Genomic DNA, 15,979 nt, shown 5'->3' with positions numbered 1-15,979 from the left:
TAGGGCACATGGATTGTGTCAGCGCTGCAGCACACTGTGTGGGAGAAGGGCCTGGGGTAGTTGGTGGCCTGAACAAACAGTAAATTGCGTCACAGGAGATGTAGGGTTTCAGCAGCATTTAAATCCTTAGTTGCAGAGGTACCAACTCTCAAGTCACCTAGCACTGCCATTACTGCTGTTAGTACTCAATTAGAGAAGTAATTTGAAAAAGCAGAACCTTAATTCTAAATTCAATACATCAAGGAGCCGTGGAACGATGCAAGGTGCCATTGTTGTGGCTGTTGCTCAAGCTTAGAGACGATGCCTCAGTACCTGTTTTTTTCATTTTAAAATCCATCTGCTGGAGCTGCCTTCCACTGCCAGCTCTCAAAGGAGAATGATTTTACTGTTTCCAGTAAACAGCATGTGTTGCCTTTGTTGCTCTGTCTTACAAATCATAAGGGCATAGGAGAAAGAAAGAGCAAGACATCTTGCAGCTAGACCTGGCACTGGAGCTTTTATCCCAAAGTTAATACATTGATTGACCTTCCCAGCACACCCAGATAGACACCTGATGCCACAAGCCATCACTCACCTTGACATAAGAAGAACTTGGATTCTCCAACACTGATCTCCCCCTGGCTTGGAACAATGTCCACTTGTAGAGAGGCTGGAAAAGAAACGAGCGTGCAGAATATGGTTAGACAATAGGAGTGGTCTTCACCAAAAAAGCTCTGCCAGCCTTCCAATCCCCGTGGCTCCTTTACTCATCCCATGGATGAGCACAGGGTGAGGCATTCTTGGCTTCATGAGCATTGCGCTTCATCAGTATTTATTCGCATGTACAGCACCGGGGACCCCTAAGGACACAAAAGAAGTTGCTAACTGTTCAGAGTTGCTTCCAGCCCTTTATAAAACACACAGAAGGACACAGAAAGGGCTGATTTGCATTCAGATCTGCAATACTAGGAAGCACGCTTAGTGTGCACAGCAGAACATCAAGCAGTCCGTAAGGACTCCTGAATTCGAACAGGAACTGGCTCAGAGGCCTATCCTGGCAGCAAATATAAATTATCTTTGGTTTGGAAACTTCTTGTTTCTCTGTGTGATACCAGATACAGACAAGCTCCAGTTACCAACCATCACAAATGCAGAGTGGAAGTCACTGGCATACTCTGGGTCCTTGATCTTCTACTCTGATCTTCCAGTCAGAAACCCAGCCCAAACAGCCAGCAAACCAGAGATGTTTATGGCAGACAGAGCACACCTGGATTTGGAAGGAAACCTCCTCCAGCATGTGCTGGCAAGGACCACTGACAGTCTGTGTTTCTGCCTTCACAGCCCTGGCTGAGACTTGCTTCCAAGTTCATCCAGGCACGTTTCACCTAACTCCCCCCTACTGCGGAGATGAAAATATTAGCAATGCTTTGGTCTCTTCCACTGCCTTCTCGCGGAGTATCACCAGTGCTTTGGCTTTTATGTTAGTGGGGTTTAGGTGTTGTTTTCTTGACTTTTTGTTTATTTTTAAGTAAGAGACTGAAGGTGTTTTGGCAGCAGAGACGGAGCAGATGTTTCATGGACCTGAGTGAAGCATCTATTACATGCTTGTCTGGAATTGAGGGAGTCTGGAGTCAGTGAAAGATACTGTACCTTCTGCGCTCCCTACAACTGGATCCAGCACAGCCTCAAAAGGAATAATTTAAAAATAATCCAAGTTAGACAATAATTCTGGAGAGAGTATTTGAGGATACTGTTGCTGAAAGAAATCAAAACGATTCTCAGACACTTTCCATCTCCCTTTGGACATCTTCAACTCATGGGTCCTGTCTGAAGGTACCCTCACCTTCCTTGTACTTTTCAATGAAGTATACGTTGCCCTTCTAGCTCCTGCATTCAGCCTGTTTTATTTCTGGGTAATCTCATTTCTCTCAACTATACTACTTTAATGTAATTCAATCCCAAACAGAACTGCAAGTACGAAGAGCCAAATATAATAAAAGGCTAAAGGTTTATTAGATTCAGTGCAGTGAGGACTAAACAGCCTACTTCTACAGGCTCGTTTTTGTTGTTGTTTTTCTACAAAGCTTTCCGACACTTGAATTTCACATTTGGAACTGTATTCTGGGGTGCTTTTCCTGGGAAGCTCTCTGCTGTGAGGAATGAGTGCAAAGGTACTAAAAAGAGATCTTAAATGGCTCAAACCCAGACCTCCGAGTTCCTCCAGACCAGATTTCTGCTTTGCAGTACTATCTAAAGCATCTATCCTTCTGCATTACAATGGAACTAGATTTGAGCACAGGCAATATTTACAAACTCAGTTAACGTCTTTGGGCAGCAGCTACAGCAATGGGCAAGTGATGCAAATATCCAGAATGACATTATAGTAGTTTCTACTATGAACACTCCAGAAGCTGGGGGCATCAGCAAAAGACAAGCACTTTTTAATAATGGGGTCTTTTTAGAGTGTTTTCAAATTATCAATTAAACTGCCTTTCATGATCTTCGCTTTGGCATGTGAGTGATGGCTCCTGTTTAGAAATTCAATTTACAGAACCAAGAATCCTTAGTCTCACCTAAATGAGAACAATTTAGAACATTTAGAGCTCCTGGGTGAAAACTTAAATGTTTCTTAAAGTTCAGGGGCTCCAGAAATTGCTGCTGTAAAAGCCTTCTCATCTTCACTCAGAAAGTAAAAAAGAAAAACCAACACTGGCAACAGAGTTGTAAAGTTCAGGTTTTGAAGCTGTATTTAGATACCTAAATTAAAAGTTGGGCTTTCAAGAACAACCAGCCTCTCTGAGCAGCTCTCCAAGAAGTAGGGCAACTCTCCTAACCGAATACCCTAAGCACAGCTTAACAGCTTACATCTGGAGTCCTGCTACTGAAAAAAAAACCCACCCATATTTTTTCTTTATTTACTTACAGAAGTGAGACAGATTAGCATTTAACGGACGAAGGAGAACGAATATACCATTTTGGAAGTGTCACCAGAAACCAAAAGTGAAAAGTCAAAGATGCTGAATTTATGAAAATGATCCTGTTTTCATACAGTAAGGGGAAACAATGACCACAGCAAAGCCAGTTAGACAGCCAAGGTGCAAGCTAACCAGATTTCTGGCTCGTGTTGCATACAGCGCGGTACGACTGCTTATCTTCTGATTTAGATTACATTGGTACCGAACAAGCGAGAAGGGAAAGCGTACCTCCCCATTTTCACATTCATTTACAACCAGCCTCCCAGAATGCACATCCAAGCATGCCCAGTGCTCTTTTCCCCCAGTAACATCACTGCCTTCTTCATAGCATAAATTATGACCCATTAGGCAGAAAATGTAATTGGATTCGGGCTTTCTGCCAGCTATAGCTTAATGCTGCAGCAGCTCTGCGACCTAACAAGTCCAGGTCAAGTATGTCTTTCAAGAGGCCAAAACGAATAGGTTTTATTTCAAAACTGCAGCCATCAGCTCACAGAACACAATCATCTTCATTGCGCCGCCCCTCTCCCCCACGCAGCCAGAGCACTTCTGAGCAACTTTAACTGCAAATTCTTCCTCTGTCACCCTCCGTGTTTTCATGCTGTAGGGCACGAAAATCCTTCTCCCAGAGCAGCTAATTTCACCTCCAGACCACAGAGGCACTAGTTTCAGCTGCCAAACACACCTGAGTGTTTTAGAAACACGCACTGCTCCAGAAATGAAAACCTGTTTGTACGTGCCGACAGCAACGCTCCTTACGGGGCTTGGGGAACAGGCACAGGGCTTAGACCGTGAGTACGTGGCTGCGCACAGAACGCAGGAGCGCTGCCTGCCACCACTGAAAAAGGACAGAAGTAGGAGGATTTTCTGATAAGGTTTCTGAGCACATTTCTTCAGCCAACGACCATCCTCACAAAGCGTTTCTCTTCGTAAGTAAACTGGAAGCAATTAAATTGAGCCAGCGGAGCTCCAAAAACGGATAATAATAGTGCAAAATAATCTGTGCCACTTTCCTAGTTTTATTCTCACCAGATTTTAGCAGGCTATACTGATAAATGCTGATTTCACCCCAAAAGACTGGGATAGAGCAGCAAACAGAAACAACCCAGCCAAGATTCAATTGAAACCAGAGCTCGCGAGCACTGGGTGTTCTAGTTCTGGCTAACATTTGCACGTATGTTATGTATACCTCGCCTAGCCAAGAGCCTTTCGAGAAGGAAGGGATATTAAAGCATCCCTTGATCCCCCCAGTAATGGCTTATTACAGCCCCTCTCGGCCTGTCCAAGACTCTTCTGAGCCCTGCACTTTTTATCAGCTGCGAACACAATAAAGTTGTGATTGAACTCCGCCACAGCACTGCCTTGGAAAACCAGAGTAGCCCAGGGAAGGGCATTTAGACCAACCATCAACCTCCCTTCTGCTCAGCCGAGCACCGCCAGCGAGCAGCGGGGTGCTGAGAACATGGCTTTGAGCTAACTGAGATGTAATATAAATTCATACCTCTTTCTCTCTCTTTTTTTTTTTTGGCCATACTACACTATATAAATATACCAGTGGACCTCTTCTACAGTTCTGAGAGTCGCTGCGTGCTGGGAAGGCAGTGGCCAAGGCTGGGGTTGGTTATTAATGCCTTTCGTTCCATTCTCAGGTGCTTTCGGTTATAGCTAGAAATGAGAAAAAAGCCTCTGTGTAAAGCATTGAGCTTTTTGTCACCCAGAACTCGGCACCTGTGCTCTACCTTACATCATTTTTATCTGTCTGTGCTACAGTAGAAGCAAAGAACAGGAGGAAATCGCACAACCAGACAACATCTGACTGTAAACGGCCAAAAGGGCCAGGCAGGAGATCGGAGCCCAGCAACAACATCCAGGTTCCCCCTCACATTTTGCAGGGGCTCTGCTCCTTCTGTGCACTTCAGTGGTATTTCAGTGACGGGCACATTTTCAAAAGAATGAAACCTAGAAATCACCCCTGGGACACAGGAAGGCCAAATATTTTGAAGTCTTAGAAACAAGAGGAGGAAGGACATCCTTGGTTATGCCTCATTCAGTCAGCACTCCCTCTGCTCCACCAGCTGCAAAGTCATCATTAAATCTCCTAAATTATTAATTATCATTAAAACAGCCTAAATTATTGGCTGAAGTAATAGAATTTCTGGAAAGGTTATGCACAGGGGCAGCAATTCCTCACCAACAGTCCCCTGTATGTCAGCACAGTCCCTTCAACCATGACATGAGGGAGGCAGAGAGAAAACATCCTGATATTATTACTAACACTGGAAATGCACTTTTCAAGCCCAGAAATCACTGTAACACAGAAACTGTGACCTCGTGAGTAGTAGGAACCAGTGAACCAATATTAACAAATCCACACTACACTTCAGTTTCTTTAATCTAATACTGGGAACAAGATGCTGTGAGAAGATCAGGCCAGTCAGATGCACGCTGTGTATCTTGTGAAGGAGACTGCTGAAACATACAGCATTGGATCTGCATCACTGGTGGCTTAAGGCCTAGTTAATCCCTTTCACAAGAAAATACTAACCTGAGAGATCTTCTCGTTGATAAGACACTCCCCACTAACCAGACTCCACGAGCAGGTTCCACCACGCAAACAGACACAAGCAGAGAAGTGATGCGACTGCCGCCTCTGTACTAAGCACAGTAACTGCGTTACTGTGCCCCTACTAGCAATCCATCTGCACCGGTACAGACTCTCTCATCACACTCAAAACCTGTTATCTCTGCGCCGCATACAAAACAACCAGGATGCTCCTCGAGCACATCTTCTCAAGGGGCTCAGCAACACACAGTATTGCCTTCACACTGTTTGAAGAAAAGCAACAGAGCTCGGCAATCTACCGCACATTAGGAAACGGGACAAATTTAGCAAATTTAGCAAATTTACACGTAGCTGTGCGGCAGGTAACATGCTACAAGCTTGTGCCTCAGTGGTTCTTCGTTCACGTGTGCGTGGTCTGGGTCACTATCATACTGCTGGGACAGCCTGTGTATTTCTATTTTAAAATGCTCTCCCTGCTTTCATCTCTCCTCTAGCATTTATTTACTTCCCTCAAAGGAGAATCTGTAAAAACAAACAAAAAAAGGCCTCCCCTCAAATGCTTATTCTAAGAGAGAGAGCGAGCTGACACACGTGAATCCACACCCTTTACACTTCATTTACCTTACGCCAGAAAAACTGCATAACGTCATTCAACAAACTGCTGCTGTCAGAAGCACCGATTTGGTCTTTTAAAACGTCAGTGCCTTGTAGAACGCTGCTATTAAACAGTGACAAGGCGACAGCCACTGGCAGGCAGTGCTCGAGTATTAAGCCGGCTTGGAAAACAGTGCAGAGCATCAGTAACAGTGCCAGGCTGGCTGGAACGGCAGACTGGAGTCACTACAGCGCGCTCTGCTTGTGAGGGTACCTGCTGCTCTTGCCTGTTCTGCTCCTTTCACGTCCTGTACAACAGGTGACTTGCGGAGCTTCCACCCAAGCACGGAACCTTCCTCTTTAATTCTTTCGACCCAACAGGGACGCTCCGCAGAGTCTGTATTCTCTGCCCACCTGTATGGGGCATACCTGAGAACACACAGGTCCAGCTTTAAACATGCCTACGAATACCATGACAGTGCTCTGCATCAACGCAATGCCACACTTCCATCTTAGTGCCAAGCTAACAGAAACCTGGGATCCTCAGCAGCAGCTTCCAAACGGGCACCCGGTACTTCCAGTGCCCTCTAAACAGAGGGCTGGGCATAGCAGACATTCTATAGCAACCCAACCATCCTATCAAGAGCACTCTTGCAGGGCCTTACAGAATTACCTGTTTGTCCCAACCTCTTCGTAATTCAGGAGATCACAGTCACGTAAAGTACCTCGACAGGCATCATCATGATTTTTCTCCAAGTTGCTCTGTCCAAGCTTGCTACGTTAGCAGCTTCATAAACTCAACCTTCATTCAAAAGCACAAGTCACACACTGAGGAGTTCCCTGATTTGCAGCGACACAGCAGCGCTGAAGCACAACAGGGCTTCCTTTTGGAGAATCACAGCATCATTTAGGTTGGAAAAAACATTTTACGCACAAGTAGCTCTTAGAGGAAGGAGCATCTGTTTACCCACCTAGAAGAAACACGCTGCTGAAAATACTCACATTTCTTTAGTCAAGACAGGAGGCCCTTCTCATACGTGGTAACAGGCTTCACAAGGTGAAGCATATGGCTAATAACGAGGATACATAACTATACAGATCATAAAAGTAAAAGCAAATGAACTATTCAAAATAGACAACACTGAGCCGGAGAGGTACATGGGATGGCTTTGTTCTGGGAGAACGCACGATCCTGCAGTTATGGCACTAACCGAGGCTTTCAAGGTGTATCTGGGACACCCTGTCCTTCCACAGACCCCCTGTGTTGCAAGGTCCCCTTCTATCAATGACCACTCCCCAGCTACAGTAAACGGCAGAAACGTCTTCTCCATGGCATAAAGGCAACAGGAAAGACGAGCATGGAAGACTGATGTGCTCAGTCCATGGCAATAAGATGAAGATTATTGGAATTCAGACCTGGCTCAAACTCTTGATTTTCTTATGAAACTGGAAGGAGAAGCCTATCTGACACACTCAAAGCTGTTGACCCACTATTCAAGTCATCTCCAGCACTGCTGTGTCTAAGTTGTAAAAATGTCAATATAATATATAAAGATTCCTTGAAATAGACTGTTGTGCCCATGTGTACTGTACATGTCACGTCTCAGACTACTTACTTTTCCTTTATTAGCAATCTCCACGAAAGGTGAAAGTCAATACACTCAAATACTGCCAGTGCTTTCCAGGTCACCAAGAACTACTCTCTGGCAACAGCATCTTTAGGACACAGCTCTTACGAATCAAAAAGACATCTAAGAACTGGCAGGTAGGACATAAAATATGCACTGCAATCCCCAAATCACCCATCTGGCCAGAAGAATGATTAGCTCTTAAAGCTGGGGAGATAAGAGAAACTTCCTCTTCTTCTTAATTGCTTCAAGAGGCACAAATAATCTTCTTAATGTCCAGAACCTGAAAAATTACTTGCCTACCGTCTTCACAACTGCTACTGGCTGCTCTGAACTTCTGCAGAACAAGACTGAAGTAAGCACATGCACTGCCTGCCCTTTACAATTTCATTACAAAACCAGACGCCGTGATCAGTGGCTGCTATTACATACCTGGGCTGCAATAATCCATTTCACTTCTTGCAGAACTAGAGCTTTAAATTCTCAGCAGTGTAGCTCAGGAGAGATCCTGTGGTTACTATGTTTTGTAGAGGTAGCTCTCCCGTACAGAAAAACCTAATAATTTTGGTATTCCTACACTGACTAGCAACCTCAAAAATATGCCACAGATTTTTTCTCAGGAGATCTTCATCCCATACTCGTGTATTTCAGCTTCATAAGCATCAGCGTTCTCTCTTGTAAGATGATGACAGAGAAGAAGGAGTTTCCAGCTGCACGACTATGGTGACCTGTCAGTGCAAGGACATTTAGAGACATTCCTCATACGACTGTAATGCAGTGACAGCTTGCAGCTTGGGTGGTGGGTAGAGCAAGGAGGAGGCAGTGACAAGCGTCATGAATTCATCTGTGCTGACAAGATACTGCTATTAAACGGGAACCCCTCACCAGGGAGGCCTTAACTGCCTGCTGGGCTGGGCTCCAGAGAGGACCCTGCACTCTCCTGCACCCCTGCCCAGCGCCCCGGCTGAAGCCAGAGAGACAAGGCGATGGTCTGCTTGCAGTCTCAGTGAGATCCTGACTTCATAAGAAGTGCTCAGTGACAGCCAGGATGGGGGTGGTGATGTCCCAGCCAAACGAATCAAATCTCTCTTTTTTCCTTTTTTCCTCTCCCGCCCAGTGCAGTAAGATTTTTTAAATGTATTGATTTTTTTCTGAATGGGGGACCTGTACGAGCAGACCGCGGCCCTTCTGCTTGCACTGGGTGGGGTATTCTTTCCTGTCAAAGCAGTTTTACGAAACCAGCTTTGTTAAAGAGGTGGAGGACAGGACTCTCGGCCCCAGTTGCAAGCAAGCCGCAAGCCTGAAGAAAGGAAGGAGTACAATGGATATTTTGGACATAGGTGCACAGCACAAAAGTGGGAAAACTTCGATCTTTGCTGCAACGATGCAAAACGAACAGGCACAGACCAAAAAAAGGGACACACCTCGGAGCTCATTGCTTTAGAGCAGCACAATGGAGAAGTCATCTGCACCAGAGGAAGCACCAGCCCTTTCAGTTTTTCCCTGGAGCGCAGTGACAGTGCAGGGCCACCCTGCCCCACGCTGTCCTCTGGGCAGCACAACCCCACGCCAGCCAGGGACCTGCAGGGCAGAACGCCACGTCCCCGGCCACATACTTACAGCTCAAGGTACCAAACTGCAGTTCTTTAAATGCTGCTTCTGCCGCTGCGTGTAAGATACCGTTTGTTCACTAGTAGGAAAAGAGACCCAGGCGTTCCTACGCAGCTCAACCCCCTCATCCATTTAATTTAAGAAATTACCTGCCTGGGTCTGGCTAGCGATCACCTGCGCTCCCGGCTGAGCCATTAGCAGCTGTCTGTTGTCACACGTGAATTGGGTAAATCCATTGCCTTTCCCTGCCCCACCCCCACCTGAGAATTCTCCCCGTGCTGAGGGCCGAAGTAAAATGATCAAAATGTAACTGCAGCCTCAAGTGCTATTTTGCTGCAGTTTCCATTGGGATAGGAAAGTCCTAGGAACACGCCAAGGGGAACCTGCTGGACTAGAGAACCGAGTACGAGCGCTCCCGGCCAACCCTTCCTCGCAGCTTCCCAGTGGGAGTAAATCTGCCCGTACTGTGTCTTCTCATCCTTTATTTGTCTTTAGGCAGCAGCCACAGCACACACTCTGCACTGATACTGTGCCTAGCACAAGGGAATCCAAAATACTGCAGCGCTCCAAGAAACAGCCATGAGAACCTCAAAGCCATGCCCGACTGCCATGCGTTTGCTTGCATCGTCAACAATTACTCCCTGCAGAAAGATTTCTGATTGTTAATCACTAGGTGGAGCAAGCAGTCATCTCGTAGTTATTAAAGGCACAAAACATACTCTAAGAAATCTCAGCACTTCCTTTCTGCCTCAGATGTTGAGAAAGCAAATAATACCTGGGTTTTTTCAGTCCCTGGTGTTTTCTTCTGTGGTGGTTCCCTGCAGGAGCCAAGGTAGCGGATTCGATAACCTGGGGGTCTGCTCCAGTCTGGAACCTGCCCTGGTTTTTGTTCTCAGTATGTTTGCAAACAGCATTAAGGCTTTCTCCTACAAACTGAGTTAAGAGACGGCTGGGGGCAGACCCCTGGTGATGAAATCGGGCACGAAAGAGCTCAGCTGCGTTTGTCCAGTAGCCTTCAGTCAGGGAAACTGGAGATAACTCCTGGAAATCAGCTATCCTCTAAGAAGAAATGTTTCTCTGAATTTTATTCACATCAGCCTCATCTGTACTTACTTTACACCAGGGCCAATTCAACCCTAATCGTTTCAACCAGCCTTTATCTGCAGAACAATTTGCTGACATCATAATCTGAATAAACAGGTTTACTGTACCAATGAACTATGCCTTAAATTACACAAACAACTGCTCCCTACGTGCTAAACTTTATTGCTTAGTATATGATCAAACTAACAAACCCAGCACTGCCACGGATTTTAATCACTACTTAATCGTTATTTTTGCTTTGCAGTTCAGGGAAACTGAGACTATTTTTTTCCACTCTTCATTTAATAGACACTGTGAGCCCATTTGTATTCTGCTTCCAACTTCAAGCAATAAAGGCCTTTTTAGCATCACATAATAACTGCATTAAAAGGCCTCTTCATAATCACACAATAACACTTTTTATAGCTCTGCCCTCCCCCGTATCTTTTATCTGGTTACAAAGTTCCCCAGTCCCCAAATAATGCTGAATAACTCCCCATTGATCTGAAAAAACTCTGCTAATGCAACTTCCTGTTCATCTGTAGTTAAATACAATTAATTTTGCATTTCAACAAAAGAAACGAGCTCAAATTAAGCCATGATTTTGATAATCAGGCAGGGAGGATGTCTCCCTGCTGGGCTAAGACTGAGGCTAACACAGCAGGCTTTACCTGTTAAGTAAATAACGTGCCACTTGAAGCAGAGGAAAGTGTGTTAATTGCTGGGTGTTGGTTCTGTATCTGTCTAAATAAACCCAGAAGGACTCCAAGTGAAGCAAAGTGTGAATGAGCTGCAGTCTCCCTGCCACATGAGAAGCAGGAAGGCGAACACACAAACTTCTCCTGAAGATCTGTCTAGGGCCAGGCAAACGGAATGTCTTGGAACACTAAATGCACTTAAGTACAGATTTGAATTAATGCAAATTTACTATGGGGTTATAGCCGTTAGGGCTCCCCAGGATAAACCTGAGTTCACACACCCCCCTCCCCACCCCTGTATCCTTCCTTTCCCATAAAGCCATTACTCCTTTAGCCGTCCACCACTTTGCCACACTGACCCTTCATGCTCTGGTTTGAACTTCAGAACTAAATAAGGACCTAAATCCTTTTGACTTCCCAGCACGAACTCTTTATGTTTAGCACGTGCTACGTGACACATCCAGCATTTCTCTGTAGCTGAAAGAAGTGGGCAGGAATCGACAGCAGGACACGCAAAGCAGTCTGCCCCTGTCTCCACACTTCTGGAGAGGCTCTTGCCAGAACAATTTTATATCTTTGTACTTGCTTTCGGAAAAGATGCAAACCCTCCAGCTTCAGGACAGCCCACCTCAAGCAAAGACAGAAGACACCAACAGCAAGCTGACACCCAGCTAAGCCAGCATCAGCAGAATTTTTCACCCTTCTCTGCCACAGCTTGTTTGTCTGTCTTCTCAACGAGACTCAGGGGTGAAAACCAAAGGTTTGGCTTCTCTGATTTATCCAGCTGCCATCTTTGTTATGCAAGAATTTGTCAATGTGTTTGGAAAATCCACGCTGGAAATTTCCTTTTGGTGGTTATCTGTAGAAAAATAACCTTGGTAACAAACGCTGATAGAACCTACATCAATTTTCTGTCTTTTCTCTATTAACCGTAAATCAACAGCTGCTGACCACATAACTCGGCTTCAGGGTGATAAAAAGTGGGGCATGGAATCCTCTCAGGTTCCCTCCCCGTGTTCACTCAGCACAACAATATTACAAACTGAAACACTTACTGACCCACGTTTCACTTCTGATCTGAAGTGTCTGTGCTTATTAACACTCCAAGCCTCTGGTCAGTCCAGAGCCATGCCTCTGCTCATCCAAAAGCTCCCTCTAAACGTGGCGGGATTCTCAGTCTTTTGGCCACTGAGAAAAATACTACAGGCGTGAGCAGGGAAAAAAAGAAGGAAAAATAAAACTTGGAACTTGGCAATGAAACTCCAGCTCCGCCTACAGCTAGATCAGGAAGAGGCACAAACAGCACCCACCACACAATGGCAAAGTGGTTTAACGTCTGCGGGTCTGGAGATTAGGGAGGAAGAATATAGCTCGTCACAAGCAGATGCCCTCAAGGAGAAACAGTGCACAGCGTCCACCAGCTCAGTGGTGGCCTCAGCAGAGAAGTGTGACACCTTCCGTAGTGACTAACACTTATTTTTCATATCACTTTTGATATCTCTGAGTGAGCACTGACGCAGTGTTCTCTGTAAGATCAGCGTGCAACTTGGAATGACAGCAAACCGACAGCGAGAGCACGGCCAGCAAAAGGCATCCCATTCCTACTCACTAGATAATACCAAATTCTCTTACATCTCTCTGGAAATGCCCCCTTTCAAGACGTAAAGTCTTTCTGACCTTCCTAGGACGGAGACAAATTTAACTTTTTTTTAGTACTCAGTGCTGAATGTGGCTATCCTGTTTACAGATCACAAAGTCACCTTTACGGTACCACACTGTTTCACGCCACCCTGGCTGACTCCAGTGATTTAAAAGACTACACACACCTGAAACCTTGCTCAATGGTCTGCATATGACTGGCACATTTCCTAGCTCCTGCCAACAGATTTATGATTTGTGTAGTTGTGTGACGCTTCCACAAGATCTGCTGTTACCAGAGTACCCTCAAATGTCAGACTGTAGTAACACCAGCCTAAAGAGAAAACGGGGCTGGCTGGGGAAGGGGGTGAAGGATGCTGCCATCTGAGGAAGGAGCATGAAGGGACATTCAAACCTTCATACTACCTGAGTACAGCCAGAGTAGTAGTACTCGGATAGCTAGTTAGGGGAAAGGAAAACCCAGTTCTAAAACCAGCTGGGATAGGTATGTAACGATGCTGCATCTCTCTGTCAAGGCATACTCGGGCTTCCTCAGCAGTCTTTATCTGCCTCTTAATGGTGTTTTAGGGCTGAACGAATTACGAAGATAGGGATGTGGCTGTATTACAGTAATGGTGCCCTCAGGAGATTAGATAGAGAGGAAACGATGTGTAACACGGAAGAGCAGCAAGGAGGAATACAACAAAGCAAAAAAAGGAAGGAACTACACAAAATGGAAATAAATGAAAGAAAACAAAACCCAGTAGGATTGTATCTACTATAAGATGTAAAACTTGCATGTAAAAAACAGAGAAGGAAAGGGGAGACTGCTATCCCACTCAACATTTAATCTTCTCTAACAGTAGGGGTCATCTAAGAATCTTCACAGACACAGAATCTGTTTGCCAAAAGCTGAGAACAATTAATCTATTTCTTTACCTTTTAAGTTCCATTAACAGTTAACTTCACAGTTGTCAGTGCTCTTCCCAATATGCACTACTCCTGACTGAATACAGTTGGTGAACTTGGACAGTATTTGCCTTTGAGGAAACAGCGTTCCTCCAGTAGTAGCAATCCCTACCCTCATGCCACTTCTGTCACAGGTAACCTTCTGGTAGTACCAGCATATTTCTGCCTCCCCAAACCAGCAATCAGCCCCCAAGATTACCAACGTCTATTGTAGCAACTCTCTGAAGGTCCAGGCTCCCCAGAAACAGCTTGCTATGAATTCGCAACATCAACGAGCTTTGGCTAATACCAGAATAGCAACTAAATAAGTATCGGTGAACAAAATACAGAACCGGTTTCAAAGAAATTCTTGTGAGATTAGTACCTTGCTACCATCTCTGCCTTTGAAAGCCAACCATCTGGTCTTCCCCCAAAAACTGCTAAGGAGACGACGTTCCCTAAGTATACAGGTAATATATACGTATGTAAAGAGACCGAGTGTAACAGAGTATTTGTCTATGGTCAAGTTCAGATGATTCAGATTCCTGGGCTACCCACAGCTCCAGCTAACCTTAAATTAGGCGTGACAGCTTCTTTACAGGATCCACAGTACGTTAGCATCTCTTGATTGGATCCAGTGCAAACACCAACAGCCACCCTTCTGTCACCGACACGCTTGGGACAACTGTCCCAGCAAAGCAAGCAGCCTCTCACAAGAGGTACAGCATCCACCGCCACCACATCACAAGAGGAGCCACAGCAAAGGCCTGCTTTCAATAAAACGAGAGAGACTGGCGATGGGTTAGGAAAATACAGCTGGGACGCACACACGAAACACGCCTGCCTTCCAACAGATGGATCCGGGCGCAGCCTAGAGCTCCAGCAGTTGTTAGAGGTTAACGAAGCTCCTGAGTTTTCCTTCCCCGACACCAGTCAAAGTGAAGCCAAACGCAGAGCCATCCAAGTAAGCAGGCATTTGTTCGTTACATTTCCCGAACGGCTTTAGGAAAAGAAATTGCCAAAGAATAATCCCTTGGATAAGAATTTTTCACATCCTGTAGCTCTGCCTACGTGATCAGCTACTTTTTTTTGAATCTGAGAGAAATGTCCCTGAACCCTTCTTGAAAGGGACCCAGGACATAAATTTGAGTCACACTGATCCCATTCATGACAGCAAGCACAGAACAAAGCATTGCCTCTGCCACACCTTTGTTAAGAATCCGGCTTTTATTCCCCCAGACAAAGAAGTATTTGGATCAGCTGGATCTAAACAGCTTTCAGCACCTTCAAGCTCGATTAAACAATTTCCCAAAAGCCTGGGATGCTACTCTGCCTTGGTGTAATAATTCTAACAATAGCCAAATAAAGCAGACTGATGGGGCACTTCCTATTTAGAAAAAGAGAGTCACTGTGGCTGCAGCAAGCTGAAGCAGGTAAAGGAAAGGCGATAAAGAAAACTAGACTCATCCATTTATACAAACACAGCAGGCAGGACGGCAAAGAACAAGCCTGGAGCCTTGCAAGTGCAATACAAACAGAACTGCCATTTGTAAGAATCCACCACTCATGCTCTTTCACTGGAGATGAGCCATTTCTCACTGCCCCTAGGAAGCATCACCAAGCAGGTAGCTCGACTGCTGCGACTGTTTACAAGAAAAATCTTTGTATCAAAGAGTACCAAAAATACTTCCCTAAACGCTGTCCTTACTATCTTACAGCTTTCTCAAAAATAGTCTTAAAAATTAAATCAAATATATATGAGTTGCTGTTTTTGGAAGGAGACAGGAGCGGAGGAAAGTAAGTAAGTACAGAGCAACAAATAACAGCCAACACAAGCCTGTTTCCAGCTGTCTGAATTCTCTGATCCAAACCTCCATCGACCCTGGAACAGAACAGCCGACAAAGGCCTGACTGAAACACCCTGTCTTGGTTTATGGCCGCAGCGCAGAGGAACAAGGTGATTTTCTGAGGCCTGGAGGTCAGACCGTGCTATCTTCTGGCACCAAGGCTGCGGAATCTGAATGATGCACCCCGTTTTTACATCTCTAAAGGCAGCCCTAAATACCTGCACAGCTAGAACTGGGCGGAGAAGGATTCAGCATCCACTCGGGTACTGGTATAAGCACTGGGTTTTCAGAGCAGCTCTAAATACCTGCTGACACCATCTCTGACACCTGGAAACAAATGGAATTTATGGAAGTTAGTGGAAAGAAATGCAGGCTGGAAGTGAAAGGCTAGACTCAAACCCGGTAACAGCGCAGA

General features: G+C 45.4%; 1 protein-coding gene across 8 annotated transcripts in view; it reads right to left on the bottom strand.

Moving 5' to 3' along the window:
* The window catches only part of NCAM1 (neural cell adhesion molecule 1), a 143,361-nt gene that overhangs the window by 62,555 nt on the left and 64,827 nt on the right, over positions 1-15,979 (bottom strand). For all 8 annotated transcript variants that reach the window (XM_037409809.1, XM_037409810.1, XM_037409811.1 and 5 more), the window contains exon 2: positions 575-649. In XM_037409809.1, coding sequence (XP_037265706.1) covers positions 575-649 — 75 coding nt within the window. The remainder of the gene's footprint in view (positions 1-574; positions 650-15,979) is intronic.

This window comes from Falco rusticolus, chromosome 16 (genome assembly GCF_015220075.1).
Source record: "Falco rusticolus isolate bFalRus1 chromosome 16, bFalRus1.pri, whole genome shotgun sequence".
Classification (NCBI taxonomy): Eukaryota; Metazoa; Chordata; class Aves; order Falconiformes; family Falconidae; genus Falco; species Falco rusticolus.
The sequence above is the reverse complement of the archived record's forward strand: the minus strand, read 5'-3'. Positions and strand labels throughout refer to the sequence as shown.